This window comes from Balaenoptera ricei, chromosome 19 (assembly GCF_028023285.1).
Source record: "Balaenoptera ricei isolate mBalRic1 chromosome 19, mBalRic1.hap2, whole genome shotgun sequence".
Lineage (NCBI taxonomy): Eukaryota > Metazoa > Chordata > Mammalia > Artiodactyla > Balaenopteridae > Balaenoptera > Balaenoptera ricei.
The window spans coordinates 57,069,337-57,084,636 of NC_082657.1; the positions used below are offsets into that span (position 1 = coordinate 57,069,337).

Below are 15,300 nucleotides of genomic sequence, written 5' to 3' on the forward strand. Positions count from 1 at the left end.
TGCTCCGCGGCACGTGGGATCTTCCTGGACCAGGGCTGAAACCCGTGTCGCCTGCATTGGCAGGCGGATTCTTCACCGCTGTGCCACCAGGGAAGCCCAACCATTATTTCTGATTCTTATTCTCCTCCCTCTGACAAATACTGAGAGCACCTTCCATGTGCCCTCCGCGGTTCCAGCCACCACACAGAACAGTGAAGAAACAGACAAGTCATGACCCCTGTCCCCAAGGAGCCAGAGCTCAGTGAGGAAAACAGCCACCTAGAATCTTCTCAGTGCAGTCAGTCGGATCCGTGGATGATTGGATTTTGCCAAGGTTGCAGCAGGCCCTAAGAGCCAGGTAGGATGTGGTACCCAGCTGCAAGCCTGGCACCAAGACCAGTACATCTCCTCACCAGCCAGATGCATGGTTGCCCAGGCAACCAGGCGATGCTCCAGAGACAATGAGCGGGACACTGTGCCCGAGTTTCTGCTGTTTCCTTGGAAGCAGTAATGACTGCAGGGAGACCGCCTCCAGTGGGCACTTAGGGGGCAGAGTGCCATGCTCTTCCCCCTTTTGCAAACAAATTGCCCGTCTCCCAAGGACCCGGCTTTCCAGGCAGATGTCATCCAGACGCCCAGCTCCAGCCAGTCTGGAACTGCCCCTGGGCTCAGCCCTCCAATTCAAAGGGCTTCTTGTCCGTTTCAGCAGGAGGCAGCAGCATCGATCAAGGCAGAGAAAGCACTCAGGTGCGCCTCTCAGAGTGGCACGGTGGTCGGGGACTCAGGATCCAGCTGCACCTGGGTCCCAACTCCAGCTCCGGCTCTTACTAGTTCCTTGACTTAACCTCTCTCAGCCTCAGACTTCTTATCTGTAAAATGAACCTAATTATACTGCTCCCATTGTCGGGTGGTTGTGAGAATTTTTTAAAGTGTGCCCCCAGAAGCACACTGGGTTGGCAGAGATGGTGAGTTACCTGGCACATTCATCCATAGCCCCAGTGAGTCTTGAAGGAATGAGGGCGGTCAGAGGCCCCCCTGTCTAGGAATCAGGGAAGCCAAAGAAGTCACCCACTTGGTCATTCTCCCTGGGTGTGCAAAGGACATTTGGGGACAGCCCCTGTAGGCCTTGGAGGGAAAGTTGGAGGAGATGGGCAGGGTGCCGCTCACATACTGGCCCCAGCAAATAGGCGTTGCCTGAGTGATGGGAGAGGCAACGAGCACGTCACTGGTCCTCTGGGGCGTGGGTGACAGAGGGCATGCTAAGACTTTAGGACAGCCTGCCCAATAGAACTTTCTGCAGTGATGAAAATGTTCTCTATTTGCACTGTCCAGTGTGGCAGCCTCTAGCCACGTGCGGCTGTCCAGCCGCTGGAATACGGCTAGTGGGACGGAGGCGCTGAATTTTCAGTTGTATTTCATTTTAATTAGGTTCAGTGTAAGTAGCCACACGGGGCTGGTGGCTCTCGTGCCGGGCAGCACAGCTTTGGGACACAGCCTGGAAAGAAGTTGTCAAAGCCAGCCCAGCTCCCGCCAGGCTCCTTTTCCTCATTGGCTCCAGGAGCGCCCTCTCCTTTAATGACGGGTGGGGGGAGCATGCGTGCTTCGGAGGCTGCAGCAAGCGGCAGAGCAACCGCCCCGTCAGCGGGAGGCGTGGTGCCTGCACATTCTGAGTCACACCTCTCCTGGAGAGGGGCGCCTGCACGGTGACAGCTTGTCTCCCGTGGAGGAGCCGACGGGCTCCACTTTCCCAGGCCGGAGAACCCGGGCGTCTGTGGTTGTCTCTGCGGTAGCAGCATTTGCTGGAGAGATGGCGGATGTTGCCCAGGTAACGCCCCCTTCCTGATAAGCAGAGGGCGAAGACTGCAGTGGAGGCGTGGCTGGCTCTTCCTGCTGGCTCTGTTGTTTCGGGAGCGGGTGGGGCTTAGTCACAGACGCCGGGAGCCCTCCTGAGCCCTGCCTGCTCTGGCTCGCTCACCCACAGGACTTGGTGGGTGATAAGAATGAGCGCTGCTGTTTCGCGAGGAACAGGGCTAAGTGTTTATATGTATCATCTCATGGAATGGGCATGGCAAGCCTTTGATAGTGGTTGTTCTCATCCCACGTTGCAGATGAGGAAAGTAGGGTGCCAGTGATACGCTGTAAGTTCCACGAGCACTGGGATCTGTCTGCTTTGCTCATCACTGGTATCCTTAGGACTTAACTCAGTACGTGCCACACCATACTAGATGGTTCCCTGTAACTGTTGTCGGATGATTAGATAAATGGATGGATGGACGAGTGGATGGGTGGATGGGTGGATGGATGGATGCATGGGTGGATGGATGGATGGATGGATGGATGGATGGATGGATGGATGGATAAGTGAATAGGTGGATGGGTAGATGAAGTAGAGCTTAGATTTGAACTGAAGTCTGCTGATTGCAAAACCTGCACTCTTAACCACGAAGCCACACTGCCTCTGACTTTTTTTTTGATGTCCTCCGCCTACCTGGGTTGGGATTTTTTTCTTTAACACCTAATTAAGGTGTAATTTACATGGCATAAAATTCACGTATTGTAAGTGAATGATTCAATGATTTTAGTAAATTTATAGGGTTGTGCGTCCATCACAATGCAGTTTTAGAGTATTTCCATCATCTAAAAATGCCCTCATATCTGTTTGCAGCCAAACCTCTGTTGCCACCTCCCAACCCCAGGCAATAACCGTTCCACTTTCTGTCTCTATAAATTTGCCTTTTCTAGACATTTCATATAAAAGGAATCCTCCAATAAGTCTTTTGCATCTGGCTTCTTTCACTTAGCATATTTGTGAGATTCATCCATATTTGTAGCACATATGAGTGTTTCCATCCTTTTTACTGCCAAATACTATTCCATTGTCTGGATATACCATGTCTTGCTTATCCATTCATCAGCTAATGGGCATTTGGGTTGTTTCCAGTTTGGAGCTGTGATGAATAATGCTGCTATGGACATTCATGTGCATGTCTTTATGTAGAGTCTGTTTTTCTCTTGAGTAGATTTCTAGGAACGGAGTTGCTGGGTCATATGATAAATTTATGTTTAATGGTTTAAGAAACTGTCAGCGTGTTTTCCAGTGGTGCTGTACAGCAATGCACAAGGATCCCATTTTCTCCGCATCCTTGGCAACTCTTGGAGATACCTGTCTTTTGGTTCCAGCCAGCCTAGTGGGTGTGGAGCAGTGTCTCATCATGGTTTGAACCTGTGTTTCCCTGATGGCCCCTGATCTTGAGCTGCATTGTGCTCTTACTCTGCAGCTGGGTGGGGTTCGACCTTTCCAGCCATGGGTTAGCAAACTCTTTCTTTAAAGGTCCAGACAGCAAATGTTTGGGGCTTTGTGGGCTACATTTGATTCTGTTGTGTATTCTTTTTTGTTGTTGGTTTTTCCCCTTAACAACCCTTAAAAAAAAAATGTGAGACCATTCTTGGCTTTCTTACACAAAAACAAGCAGGGAGACAGTTCCGAGGTTCCTGTCAAAGGAATCCAGCAGCCCATCCACTCCAGACACGGCAAGAGGTCACCCGCCCCTTCTGGTGACATGGGCTCAGTGGAGGGACCATACGGCAAAGCTGAGGGCCGGGCTCCTGGGAGTCAGGGTTCCAGAGGCTTCCCCAACCCAGTCCCACCGTGATTCATCACCAGATGAGCTCAGCAGAGCTCCTGGGATGAAATGTGCTGATTTGTCACCCAAGGCAGAGTGACGAGGCCCCCATGGTCCTGGGCAGGCCTCCCTCTGCCCTGTGGCTGCCCTGTGCCAGGGCTCAGAGCCTCTTCCGGGAAGCAGCCACCTGCCCACACCCCGTGACCACGATGTCACAGCTGCACTGCCCACCTGCTGCTCCCACCAGCTCGCAGAGCCTTGGAGACGTGTTCTAGCCCTCATCCCAGACCATCAAGCGTTCCTGCCGCCTTCCTCACAGTGTCTCTTGGTGAATCCGCGCCTCCTCTCCACCATCTGCGCCGGCCCTGACCCATGTAATGGCAAGAGGGAGACCTCTGGGGTCCACCAGAGCCGGTTCGTACTTGTGAATTGCCCCTTTCTAGCTGTGTGAACTTGGGCAAGTCATGTCACCTCCCGGCCCTGGTACTCTTGTGTGTGAACAGGAAACTAGAGCCTGGGGCAGAAGCTGCAGACGCCCTACCTCTTGGCGTCGCTCTGCCCTGAAGGCTGCTCACTGTAAACACCGGTGACTCTGCCCCGGGGGCACGTCTTTTCCTGGCTGTGGGAGCATTTTGGCCTGGGCACAGGACAGCCAGAAGTCCAGGAAGTTGGTGGGTAAACAGTGAAGCTTCCTTGCTCCTTGGGTGGGTCAAGTCTAGGGCGTGATCCGCACTGTCTCCCAGAGGCCCCCGCAGGACTCGACCTCGTCCCCACAGGGGTGGCGTTGCCTGTTGCCCGTTCCTAACACTTGATGATGCTCTGGTGGTGATTTACTGCCTTCTTCTCCCGGTCTCACTCTCACCCCTGCACTGATGTGTCCTCCATCACCTCCCCAGTAAATAAACCATCTGCACTCGGGTCCTTGTCTGCGGTTCTGCTCCCAGGGCCTATGGCAGGTCCCCAGCTCCTGGGGTTACGGCGAGGGTGGAGCGAGATGACGCCCAGAAGAGCTCTGCACAGTGCCTGGCGGGTCGTTAAACGTTAGCCCTTGTCAGCGCCTGGGAACTTCTGGTCTTGAACGCAGCCTCTGTGACCACTCTCCTTGGGACGCTTCTTAAGCAGGGGCTCGTGGGAAAGCTGTTGACCTCCGCAGCCTGTCACGGGGGCTGCGTCTGTGAGCCCGAGGCTGGGCGCGCCTGTGAAGGGGCTCGCTGGGGCAGGCGGCGCCCGATGGGCCCTCTCACCTGGGCCTCACTGTCTCGGCGACATGGTCCGAGTGTGGGTCCTGGGGACTTAGGGGCCGAACTCGCGGCCGCCCACCCCCACGGGCGAAGTTTAACTGAGGGCCAGCTGGAACAATGTTCACCAAAGGTTAATGATGGCTATTGCTAGGTTGTGGGATTTTCGAGACCTTTCTTCATTTATCCTCTTCTTTGTGCTTTTCAGTGTGGTTTACATTTCTTACAGTGAGCATGCCTCTTTTTTCACAAAAAGAATGAAGTCATTATTTTTTCAAAAGTAAATAACTTGCAGCTGATTACAAGAGAGGGCGCTTAAAGTGCAGACCGTATTCCAATCTAGAATCTACTGTGGGAATACGCGGCTGTGCGTCCTTGTGGCTTTCTTTGGGGCTTAATATACGGTGAGTTTCTGTGACCATTTCATGGTCATTTAAAAATGAAGCAATTCTCTGGGCCCAGAGCAGAACCGCAGTGTCTAGGACTCAAAGGAGCATTCATCTTCGGGGATGGACCGGGTTCTTGCCTTGGGAAGTGTCTCTACCGCTTTAGACTTCGGGCACTCTTTGTGTTTGTATAGACCTGGTCATGCTCCTGCCTCCCAACACCAGGCAGGTAACTGGGACTGAGGGTGTTTACGGTCCCAGGGGAGCCTCAAGAGGCTAGGTGCGCCTCATCATGAAAGTCACGGGGTTCAGCAAATACTGCTTGTCACCGTCATGTCCATCAACAGCGTATTTATTATTCACTGAACACCCACCCCCAACAGAAGTTGCCATGCGTTTCTTCCAGCCCTTATAGGATCTAAAATGATTGACAAGTAAATGTTTCTACTCTTTCCCATTCCCCACTTGACGAAAACTGTGCTGTGTTCACGTCAAAAGCTTGGAGAGAGGGAGGGAGGCGGTGGGGCCGGCAGAGAGTGTGTGGAAGGAGAGAGAGAAGGAGGGAGAGGCAGACTACGGAGAGATTTACATAAGAAAGATCTGGGATGACTACGGGGAAATAAACTTAGGAGTGAGTTAACTAAGTGGGTGATGGTGGTGGCGCCGGGGTATGATTAGCAAATAAGAGGCTCCAGAACATCATGGAGTGTGGGAAAAACATGGGAGAAAAAAACGGGATGCTGTCTGTATCACTGTGGGTTGTACGTTTCATTCCTTTAAAGTTTTTCAGAAGAGGCAGGTTGAGTATCGGAGTTCCCTTTGGGTTATGTGGTTGTGCTGTTTGGACTACGCTTTTGAGTATAACTCGGTACAGAGAGGGGACCACCTGGGTCCAGGATTTATAAGGGTTCCACATTGGAAGAGGCCACACGGTATTTTCATGCATAATTTACAGAAGAGGACGCTGAGGCTCCGTAGGTGAAATACTTCATGGGAAGCACCAGGCCTGTCTGATCCTACAGTCGACCTCCTGTTCCACCACCACACCTCACTCAGCACAGAGAACTACTCAGTTTGATGCAGAATCTGTCCCCCAAATGCTTCATTTTAGGCCTTGGCTTCCAAGACCCTTTGTAATTCTTAACTCAGAAACTAAGTGGTCGGGGAGACGCTGGTGGCCTCCAAGCTTCTCTTTGAGCCTCGGGGCCAGTGGGCGACCCTCACCTCCTCCTGCCCTCATTCAGACTTTGGTTCAGAGATTGTGACGTGTCACCCAGCTGGCAGCTGGCTCAGTGACATTAAAATTAGGTTTTCCCCAAGGAGCAGAGCACTTAATGAAGTTTATCCAGTTAGCGAGGTGCCCAGGCAAGCCGGGTGGCAGTGGGGCAGGCCGCCGCGGAGCCAGGGGAGCGCGGGCTGGGACCTCGGCCTCAGAGAGGGCTTCTGTTTCCATGATGTCAGAGGGCGGAACCAGCCCGGCCTCATATGGACGGAGCCGCTGGCCGCTGCCCCAGCCGCTCGCCAGCTTTGGATGCGGAGGTGAGAACGCACCCAGCTGAGGACCATTCTGGGCTCGGTCCCCACCTGGCTGGAGCTGAATTCCAGGCCCCAAGCCTGTCTGTCAGGTTTCTCAGTTGAGTACAGTCTCCAAGGGGACCTCTTAGGGTCAGGGTAAGCAGAAACAGTGCCTCCAACGTAAAGAAAGTGCCTTTGTGGACCCGGAATGCTTCCCCTCGTATTGCATTTGAATACTTGGGGAACAAGTTTGGCAAAAGATTTAACCTGAAGGATAAATAGCTTCATCCTTTTTTTTTTTTAAGTCATTGGAAAAGGAGTGGAAATTACTAGCGTTCAGGAGGCCTGGCTGTCTGCAAACGGAGCCTTCGACTTGGGGCAAGACTGTCCCTTCTTCGGGGGTCGGATTCTGATGGGGCGGGGAGGGGTCCAGGCCTGGGGCCTTTCATATCCAGTACATCGGATTCTTTGATCGTCTTGTATATTCCACCCCTGGCCTGTTAATAACACGTGTGGGTCTCTTTTTCTCTCCCAACCAGAAAAAGATTTACAAATACAAGAAAGTCCTGAGTAACCCAAGCCGTTGGGAAGTCGTCTTGAAGGAGATCCGAACTCTGGTGGACATGGCCCTGACGTCCCCCCTGCAGGATGATTCCATCAACCAAGCCCCACTGGAAATCGTCTCGAAACTGCTCTCAGAGGTAACGCTTCCCCTTGGCTTGATTTCGCACTGTGCCATCCCGTTCCCCACCCCGCGCTCCCCCCCCCCCCCCCCCCGCCACTTTGAAGTCGTCTTCCTTTACACCTGCTGAGTACCACCCCGTACCAAGCAGCAGAATCGAATTTGAGTCTGTGTTGTCTCCCCTTTGCGGGAGGAGGTGAGCGGTGTTCCCCAGGGACACAAGGGAGTTGAGAAGGAGGTTTGCCCCTGGTGCTTCCAGCTGAGCCGTCAGGGGACGATGGTAGAGTGGTTGCCACCCAGCTGTGCCCCAAGACTGGATTCGAGGGAGGACATGGCGGGCGCTGCTCTTGGGCCCGAGCTGGGCTGGCGATGGTGATGATGGCCGCTGCTTTCAGAATTCTCTAGTTCGTTCCTGAGCGGGAACACGTCCGTGAAGCCCCCAGGCTGCCCCCTTCCTATACCCATGGCGTTGGCCCGCCTCCATCCCCCCCCCCCACCCCCGTCCCCCGCCAGCACTGGAGGTCCAGGCAAACATGGCTTTCCGCTCTGATCATCCCTCACAGCCCATAGCTATCCTTCAACTCACACAGGTTATTAAAAGTCGAGAGATTTCACAACAAAATAGGAATTTCCAGGTTCTCTTTAAAAACGATCAGAAAATCCAGCAGCAGTTTGCAGCTGGCTGCTTAGTGCCACCCATCTGAGCCATCGGCTTTGCCAGGCAGCCCCACACTTTGAGTGTGTGCCATGTGCCAGGCGCTATTCTGCGCACTTGGATGAAGATGGTCCCCCTGCCCTCCCAGAGCTTACGTTCTGACAGGAAAGACAGTGGGACCTGAGGCTTTAATCCGTCAGTTAGGCTGCCCGATGGAGGGCGAGGGGTGCTCGGAAACATCTCTCTGTTTACTGTGTTCCAGTGCTATTTTAAGCACTTTACAGATATTAATACTTCTCTCATTTATTTGCCTGCCTGGCCCTCTAGGGATACTGGGGTTGATGACTCCTGGTTTCAACTATGTGCGGCCAGCAGAGCTATCTCTCTGTCCCTCTCCCCAAGGAGCGGCCCCTGCTCCTCTGGCTGCCCCGGTCCCCTGGGTGGCTCCTCCCACCCCGCCTCGGACTCCGGCACCAGTTCCCTGCTACCTAGAACCTCCGCCTTCTCTGCAGACCCAGGCTGGTCACTGCCCGTTGGTCCAGGAAACTGGCCCAGGCCTTCCGTGTCTGCTGAATAGAGAGGGTCCCTCGCCCTGGGAGGAGGTGGGAGCGAGAGGTAGAAAGTGGGTGGCAAAGGAGCAGAGGACGTGTCTGTCCTCGGGTGGGAGACCAGCCTCGTCCCACGGGAGAGTAAAGACCCCGGTCTGAAACGAATCACGGTCAAGGTCTGGGATTTGAGGCCTGTGCCGTACGCCCGGCCTCGAGTCCAGGCTTCCCACCTGAGCGGGAGGGGCCAGTCGGCAGGCCCGGGGCTGGCTCCTCATCTGGAGAAGGGGAAGCAGCTCGCCCTCAGGAAGCACCTGCTACATGCCGGGCAGGCGCCAGATGCCACGCACACAGCATCCCATCTAATCCTCACGCTCCCCCTGAGAGACAGCCCTTGCTGTCTCCATTTCACAGATGGGAAAGCTGAGGCCCAGAGATACCGAGTGACCTGCCAAGAAAGCAGTGGGGCCGGAAGTTTCACCTTAAGGCTCTCTGGCTCTCACTGCAGAGCCACATCGCCCACCCCATCAACCCCACCAGTCTCAGCCGCCGTCACACCATCATTAAGTCAGGCTTGTCATCAGGACGATGGCGAAGGTGGCAGATGACACTGTGGCCGACCTCTGGTGGGATTTCTTGCCCGTCTCAGATATGTTTCATGTGACCACGTGCTCGTGGCCTTTGCATCACTTCTGAGGCTTTAGATCAAGGATCTCAAAGTCAGCTGATCCCAAGCGCTAGGGTGGAGAGACAGAGGCATTTAAAGGAAAAAAAAGGAGGAAGCTTGGATTTGCTATGCACCAACTGTGAGTCAGGCAAGGGGTCCGTGTTGTCCCCAATTTACTGCTAAGAGCTGCTGTTTGCGAGGGACAGAGCTGGGACCGCAGCCCAGGCGGCATCCCCTCCAGTGGGGCTAACGCCTCTCCGAGTGATGCTGACGGTTTTTGAACACGTGCTCTGTGCCGATCACGGTGGCAGGCATTTACACCAGCCCTTTTACATTTCTCCCAGCGGCCGTGCAAGGTAAGTATTAAAACATACGGAAATGTAAACGGAGGCTCCAAGGGGTTAAGTCTCCTGCCCAGGGTCACTTGGATGAGGGGTAGGCAGGACCCAGGCCCAGGTCTGCCCAACTGCAAAGCTAACGTGACATTACCTGAATTGGTGGAGACTTTTTCGTGAGTGAGGGACCCAGCCACCTAGGACAGCAGGTAAGAGCGGGTGTGCAGAGTGAGGAAGACCTGGTTCTCCTCTCAGGAGCTCACTGGCCTTGCTTAAGGTACTAGATCTCTCAGTGCTGTTTTCATCTATGAGTTGGGGCTAAGATTAGCACCCGTTTCACAGAATTAGGGATTGGATGCTCTAATATGTATACGGTGCCTGGCACTGTGCCTGATATATAGGGACCAATTGATAACTGGTCACATTTCTGTTATCGTGGGCGATGGCTGTGAACTTGACCTTCAGCACCCTCAGCTAGATGTCTAGAGGGGATGGGTGGAAAGACAAACTCTCCCTCTTTCTTGCCCTTTTTTGTGTATGGACTGGATTCTCTGTCTGTTCTCTTTACTTAAGTTGTTCCTGAGGCCTCCTCCTAAGAGGCTCCAGGCACCACCAAAGCCACCAGAAGATGGGCAGGATCCCAAGGGAGGGAGGGGGCGGACAGGCCTATTAAAGCTGGCGTCCCCACCCTCCCAGGCCTTTGTTGGGTTGAGTGTGTGGAGTGGCCGCTCGGCTCAGGATTCAAGTGTCCCCTCCAGGGCAGTGGCTGTTAGGGAGAGCTCTCCACCTGGGGTCAGAAATGGCCTTAGTGGAGAGAAGTCTCCCTGCAGAGTGCCATGTGCCATCACCGGTGACTGGGACCAAAGAAACGGCACCTGTGGTTGCCAGAGGCTCTTCTTGGAAAGGTGCCTGGGTGTGGTGAGGGATGGCTGGTCCCTTCGGAGCTCCCACAGCAGCCTGAAAGATGGAACCGCCCCTCACATGGGCTGAGCTGTATAGCTCAGTGGTTGGCGGTATAGGCTTTGGAACAGGACAGACAGGGGTCAGATCTCCAATCCACCACCTATTACCTGTGCTCCTGGGTAAGCCACTGGTCGCTCATCTGTCATTGGGATAATAGAACCTATCCCAAGAACAGGAGATGGGTGGGAGGAGTGTAGCAAAGCCCTGACAACAGTGCCTTAGGTGTAGTGAGTAGGAAAGACCAAAGCTAGGCTTTCATCTGCCCTCGACTGAAAAATGGCTGGTGTTTAATAATCTGTCATAAACGGGGTGCTCAAACCACACCAAAATCCACAAAAAGAAAAAGGTGTTAGAATCCAAAAAACATCCTCCCGCGTGTTCTGGATCCTAAGCACATAAGTCAGGCAGTCTCCATGGGAACCTGGACACTTGTGACGCTCAGGCACTGACCCACCTTCATCCCTTGGGCAGCCAGCTTACTGGACAAAAGGAAATCCACAGCTCACTAGCTTTTCTTCCACTGTAGCTGGTGTAAACGCATCAGATAACAGGTACTCCTTAAACCTGTTCAGCCCGTGGGGCTCTTTCTAGAACCTGGGAACAGTCGATCTTGGGGTTTACTGCCCAACGAGGAGGTGCGTTATGAACAGCAAACACGGCTATTAGGAAATAAGAGTTGACACCAGTGAAAGCTTGTGTCCGCTGAGACATGGTCAGAGCAGAACACACCAGGACACTAGCAAAAAAGACAATAGTGGCTATTTCTGAGTTTTTTTCACTGTCTCTTGCTTATTGCATATTCATCCCTTTCCTCATTTGCAACCTCATTCGCATCCTCATTTGCATACACAGGATGCTGGTCACAGGTACCAGCTGTGTAAGAAAATTCCAGATTTTGGGGGGGGGAGGGAAAAAAACCTAGAAATTTAGCAAGTTTAATCCATTCCGCTTAATATTTTTGCAAGTTGATTGCTAGAATTTAAACATAGCTAGACCATCTTGGGCCAACTCATGGAACACTAGTGTTCCCTGGGAACCTAGTTTGGGAGCCACTGAAATCTTCCATGTGCTGCTCCCCAAAGACTACCTGGCACAGAGTCAAGGCCCGAAAGTCTGTTTCTTTACATGTTTATTATGAAGCTGCTGCCTCCGGGCTTCCAAGTGGCGTGCGTCACTATGACAAGGGCCAAGCATGGGTTTAAGCCCAAAGAGGATCCCCATCTATGGAAGAAGAAACTGTCTCACTGAGAAGTGACTAGTCCAAGGTCACGTCACTCCAGTGGTGAAACAGGGACTTGGAACTCAATTCTTCCTTCCCCCGAAGCCGTCCTTCCCCCGCTTCCGACCCTGCCTTTGAGGGTCTTCTGATCTATTTAATTAAGAAAAAGTGACAAGTGCCCTCTGTCCGAGAGGCTGAAAGCATTTGAAACTGCATGGACCTTTGAGATGCAAATGTTCCATTTTATTTATTAATTTATTTTTAATTTTTATTGGAATAGAGTTGATTTAAAATGTTGTGTTTCTGCTGTACAGCAAAGCGAATCAGTTACACATGTACATATATCCACTCTTTTTTAGATTCTTTTCCCATGTAGGCCATTACAGAGTATTGAGTTCCCTGTGCCACATAGTAGGTCCTTATCAGTTATCTCCTTTATATATAGTAGTGTGTATGTGTCAGTCCCAATCTCCCAATTTCCATTTTATTAATCGTGTGTTTTGCTTTGTTTTCCTCCTGCTCTCTCCGCTCATCCTTCAGAACACAAACTTGACTACCCAAGAGCATGAAAACATCATTGTGGTAAGTCCCGGGCAGCCCCTCTCCCTCTGCCCACCTCCCGTGCCCACAAGCCTCCCCTGGTTTGAGTGAACTCTTGAAACGCCAGCATCATCCACCAGCACGGTGGCCTTGCTCAATTTTGTCTTTTCTATCAGGCCAGACATCTCTCCCTCCTGCCTTTGCACATGTCAGAGCCCCAGTTGATTGGGGGGATGTAATTATCAGTCTCTGAGGTTGGTAGCAAATGTGCCTTAATCGCCTCCTCCTTCCTGAGTCGGTAGCAGGGAGTGGAAGCCGGAGATGGCAGAGACCGTATAATTTACTCTCAGCCGTAACCCTGTTAGCTGAAAGGTAAACTTTCTCTTGCCCCAGGACATGCTCCCAATTAATCCACACCTAGAACCCCGGATTGAATTCCCTCTGATGTGCAAAGTGCGATGGTAGTTTCTGGGACTTGACTTTGATGTGAGCATCTTTGGTGTAAAATATCTTCCTGGGTGATTTTAAACTATGAAATGTGGTTCTCCCAAGAGAGAAGAAAGAAAAGAAGTTGCACCTACTGGGTGCCAAGCACTGAGCTCTGTATTTGAATCCACAGGTAACTAAGATGGCCCCTGCTCCCAAGGAGCTCTTGGTCTATTAAATGAGATCGCTGCAAAAATAAGAGGCGTGTAACATAGAGAGTAGAGTGATAAACTCACCTGGGAAAGAAGCCAGAGAGCTTCCCAAAGGCAATGATGTCTGAGCCGGGTTTCGAAGGATCAATAAGAGTTTGCCAGATGGCAAAACAGGGGAAGGGCTTTCCAGAGAGCGAAAACAAAACATGCAGAGAAATTTTTTTTTTTAATATTTATTTATTTATTTGGCTGTGCCGGGTCTTTAGTTGCAGCACATGGGATCTTTGTTGCCACGTGCGGGATCTTTAGTTGCAGCATGTGGGATCTAGTTCCCTGACCAGGGATCGAACCTGGGCCCGCTGCATTGGGAGTGCGGAGTCTTAACCGCTGGACCGCCAGGGAAGTCCCATGCACAGAGATTTAAAGCAACATGGTATATTCTGGAAGCTTCAGCATTGCTAGAGCATAAAGCATAAGGAAGTAGGAAGCAGGAAAGCAGAACTTGAAATGGAAGTGAGAGGCAGAGCTTTGTGTGCCTGGGAAAGGACCTGGAACATTTACCTGCCCAAGAGGTCCCACGGCTGCAACCTTTGACACAAGGGCCACATCCCAGACACCGTGCCCCTCTGAGCTGCTTTAGGGCTTCGGGAGCCCACCCACTTGGCCCTGGCCAGCCCGGCCTGGAGAATCACCCTCCGTGCTGCAGCTGGGTCCTGTGGGCACCAAAGGAGGTGAGCCTTAGGGCTTTTATCGTGGAGAGTAAAGGCAGCAGCTTCTGTGGTGTCCCAGCCGCAGTGTCTGGCGCATAGCAGCTGCTCAGTGGGTGTCTGCTAAGAATCTAGAGGTTTTTCCCATGCTCTGCTCTGACCACCCATTGCCTCCTCTTGCTAGAACAGGGTCAGCGTCAGCCTGGACCTCCCCAGTCACCCACCACCGCCTTTCTCTGGCACGTTATTAATTAATAAATCCACTTAACAAAACATTCGTTGACGTGTGAGGACAAGTATGTGCCAGACACTGGTCTCTGCTGCACAGACAGAGCTGCCTTTGAGGGATTACCGTGTGCTGGCGGAACCTGACAGATAATCCAGAAATCACGTGGTCCGGGCTTGAGATTTGTTCAGGGCGTTAGGGGAGCACAGAGGGCAGGCACCTGACCTCCTCTCTCAGGGAGGGGACTGGGAGGGAGATGGCGGAGGGCTTCAAGGAGGAGGTGAGCGAACTGCGTCTTAACAGGTGGATAGGATGCTCCTGGGAAAGGCAGTCCAGGCAGGGAGCCCAGCACGGGCAAAGGCAAAGAGGCTCTCGCTGGTGGAGAAGCAGGCAAGGACGTGGGTGCCGGGGAAGGAGTCGGCATCTTCCCCTCCTGGTTGGCAACACCTGTGGGTCCCACTGTGCACCTCAGCCCCAGAAGGAGGGTCAGGGCTCTGGACTTGGGAGGAGCCTGGGAAAGGAATTGTGATCTGAGAAATCCAGGCTGCATTTATTTAGCTAATTTGGCTGGGCTGACCCCTTAATGGGACTGGGCTGAGCTCCCCTGCTCAGTGGGGATGCCTGAGAACAGGGAAGAATTTGATCTCAGGGTCTGACCCTCAGCCCCCCGTTTTACAGCCTTGCTTTCAGTGTTCTCTATTACCGATGCTGTTATTATCGTGAAGCCTTCTGTAGCCTCCTTTCATTCCAGCCATTACATTTTCTGATTTGACCTGTTGACAATTAGTCTTCTCCCAGTGGGGCTTGGGTTTTGTTTTGTTTTTTATGCACTTATTTTTCAAAAGTACTTTCACAAGTAATTTGAGTTGGTTTTATTCAACCCATCAGTCAGGCATCAGCGCCGTGGGTAATTGTTAGCTGGTAACAGCTGGTGTGTCACTGGACAAGCGTGGACCTGGAGTCCAGACTCCCGCAGCGTTCCCACGTGCTGGTGAAGAACGTGGGCTTACAGCTGAGTGTGGTTCAAGTTCAGAGCTGAGTGCAGACCCTGGGCTCACCCGCTACCAGCTGTGACCTTGGGCGAGTAATGGAAGAGCTTTTCATTTCACTTAAAATATCTTTAAAATATTCTTTAAAGTACTTTTGTAAGGATTTCATGAGTATATTTTCATTGTTTAAAAAAAAAAAAGATTTCACCCCATCCCAGCGGCCCCTTCAGAGGCAGCCCTGGAGGTTTTCATGGGGTGACAAACCCACAGAGACAGACACGGTTGTGTTTTTATTTTTTGCTTTTAACATTAAAGATGCGAAGCTTGACGTGTTGTCCTGTGTTCGATTTTTCACTTAACAGCATGTCTTGGAGATTCTTTCAAGTCAAGGCA

General features: G+C 52.4%; 1 protein-coding gene across 2 annotated transcripts in view; it reads left to right on the forward strand.

The window, feature by feature from the left end:
* The window catches only part of CMIP (c-Maf inducing protein), a 236,668-nt gene that overhangs the window by 178,447 nt on the left and 42,921 nt on the right, over positions 1 to 15,300 (forward strand). Inside the window, exons 1-3 of one of the 2 annotated variants that reach the window (XM_059904978.1) lie at positions 6,791 to 6,859; positions 7,281 to 7,442; positions 12,348 to 12,389. In XM_059904978.1, the coding sequence (XP_059760961.1) occupies positions 7,365 to 7,442; positions 12,348 to 12,389 (120 nt within the window). In that variant the 5' untranslated portion in view covers positions 6,791 to 6,859; positions 7,281 to 7,364. Of the gene's footprint in view, positions 1 to 6,790; positions 6,860 to 7,280; positions 7,443 to 12,347; positions 12,390 to 15,300 lie in introns of those variants that run through there. The other variant, XM_059904977.1, reaches the window with a different exon arrangement.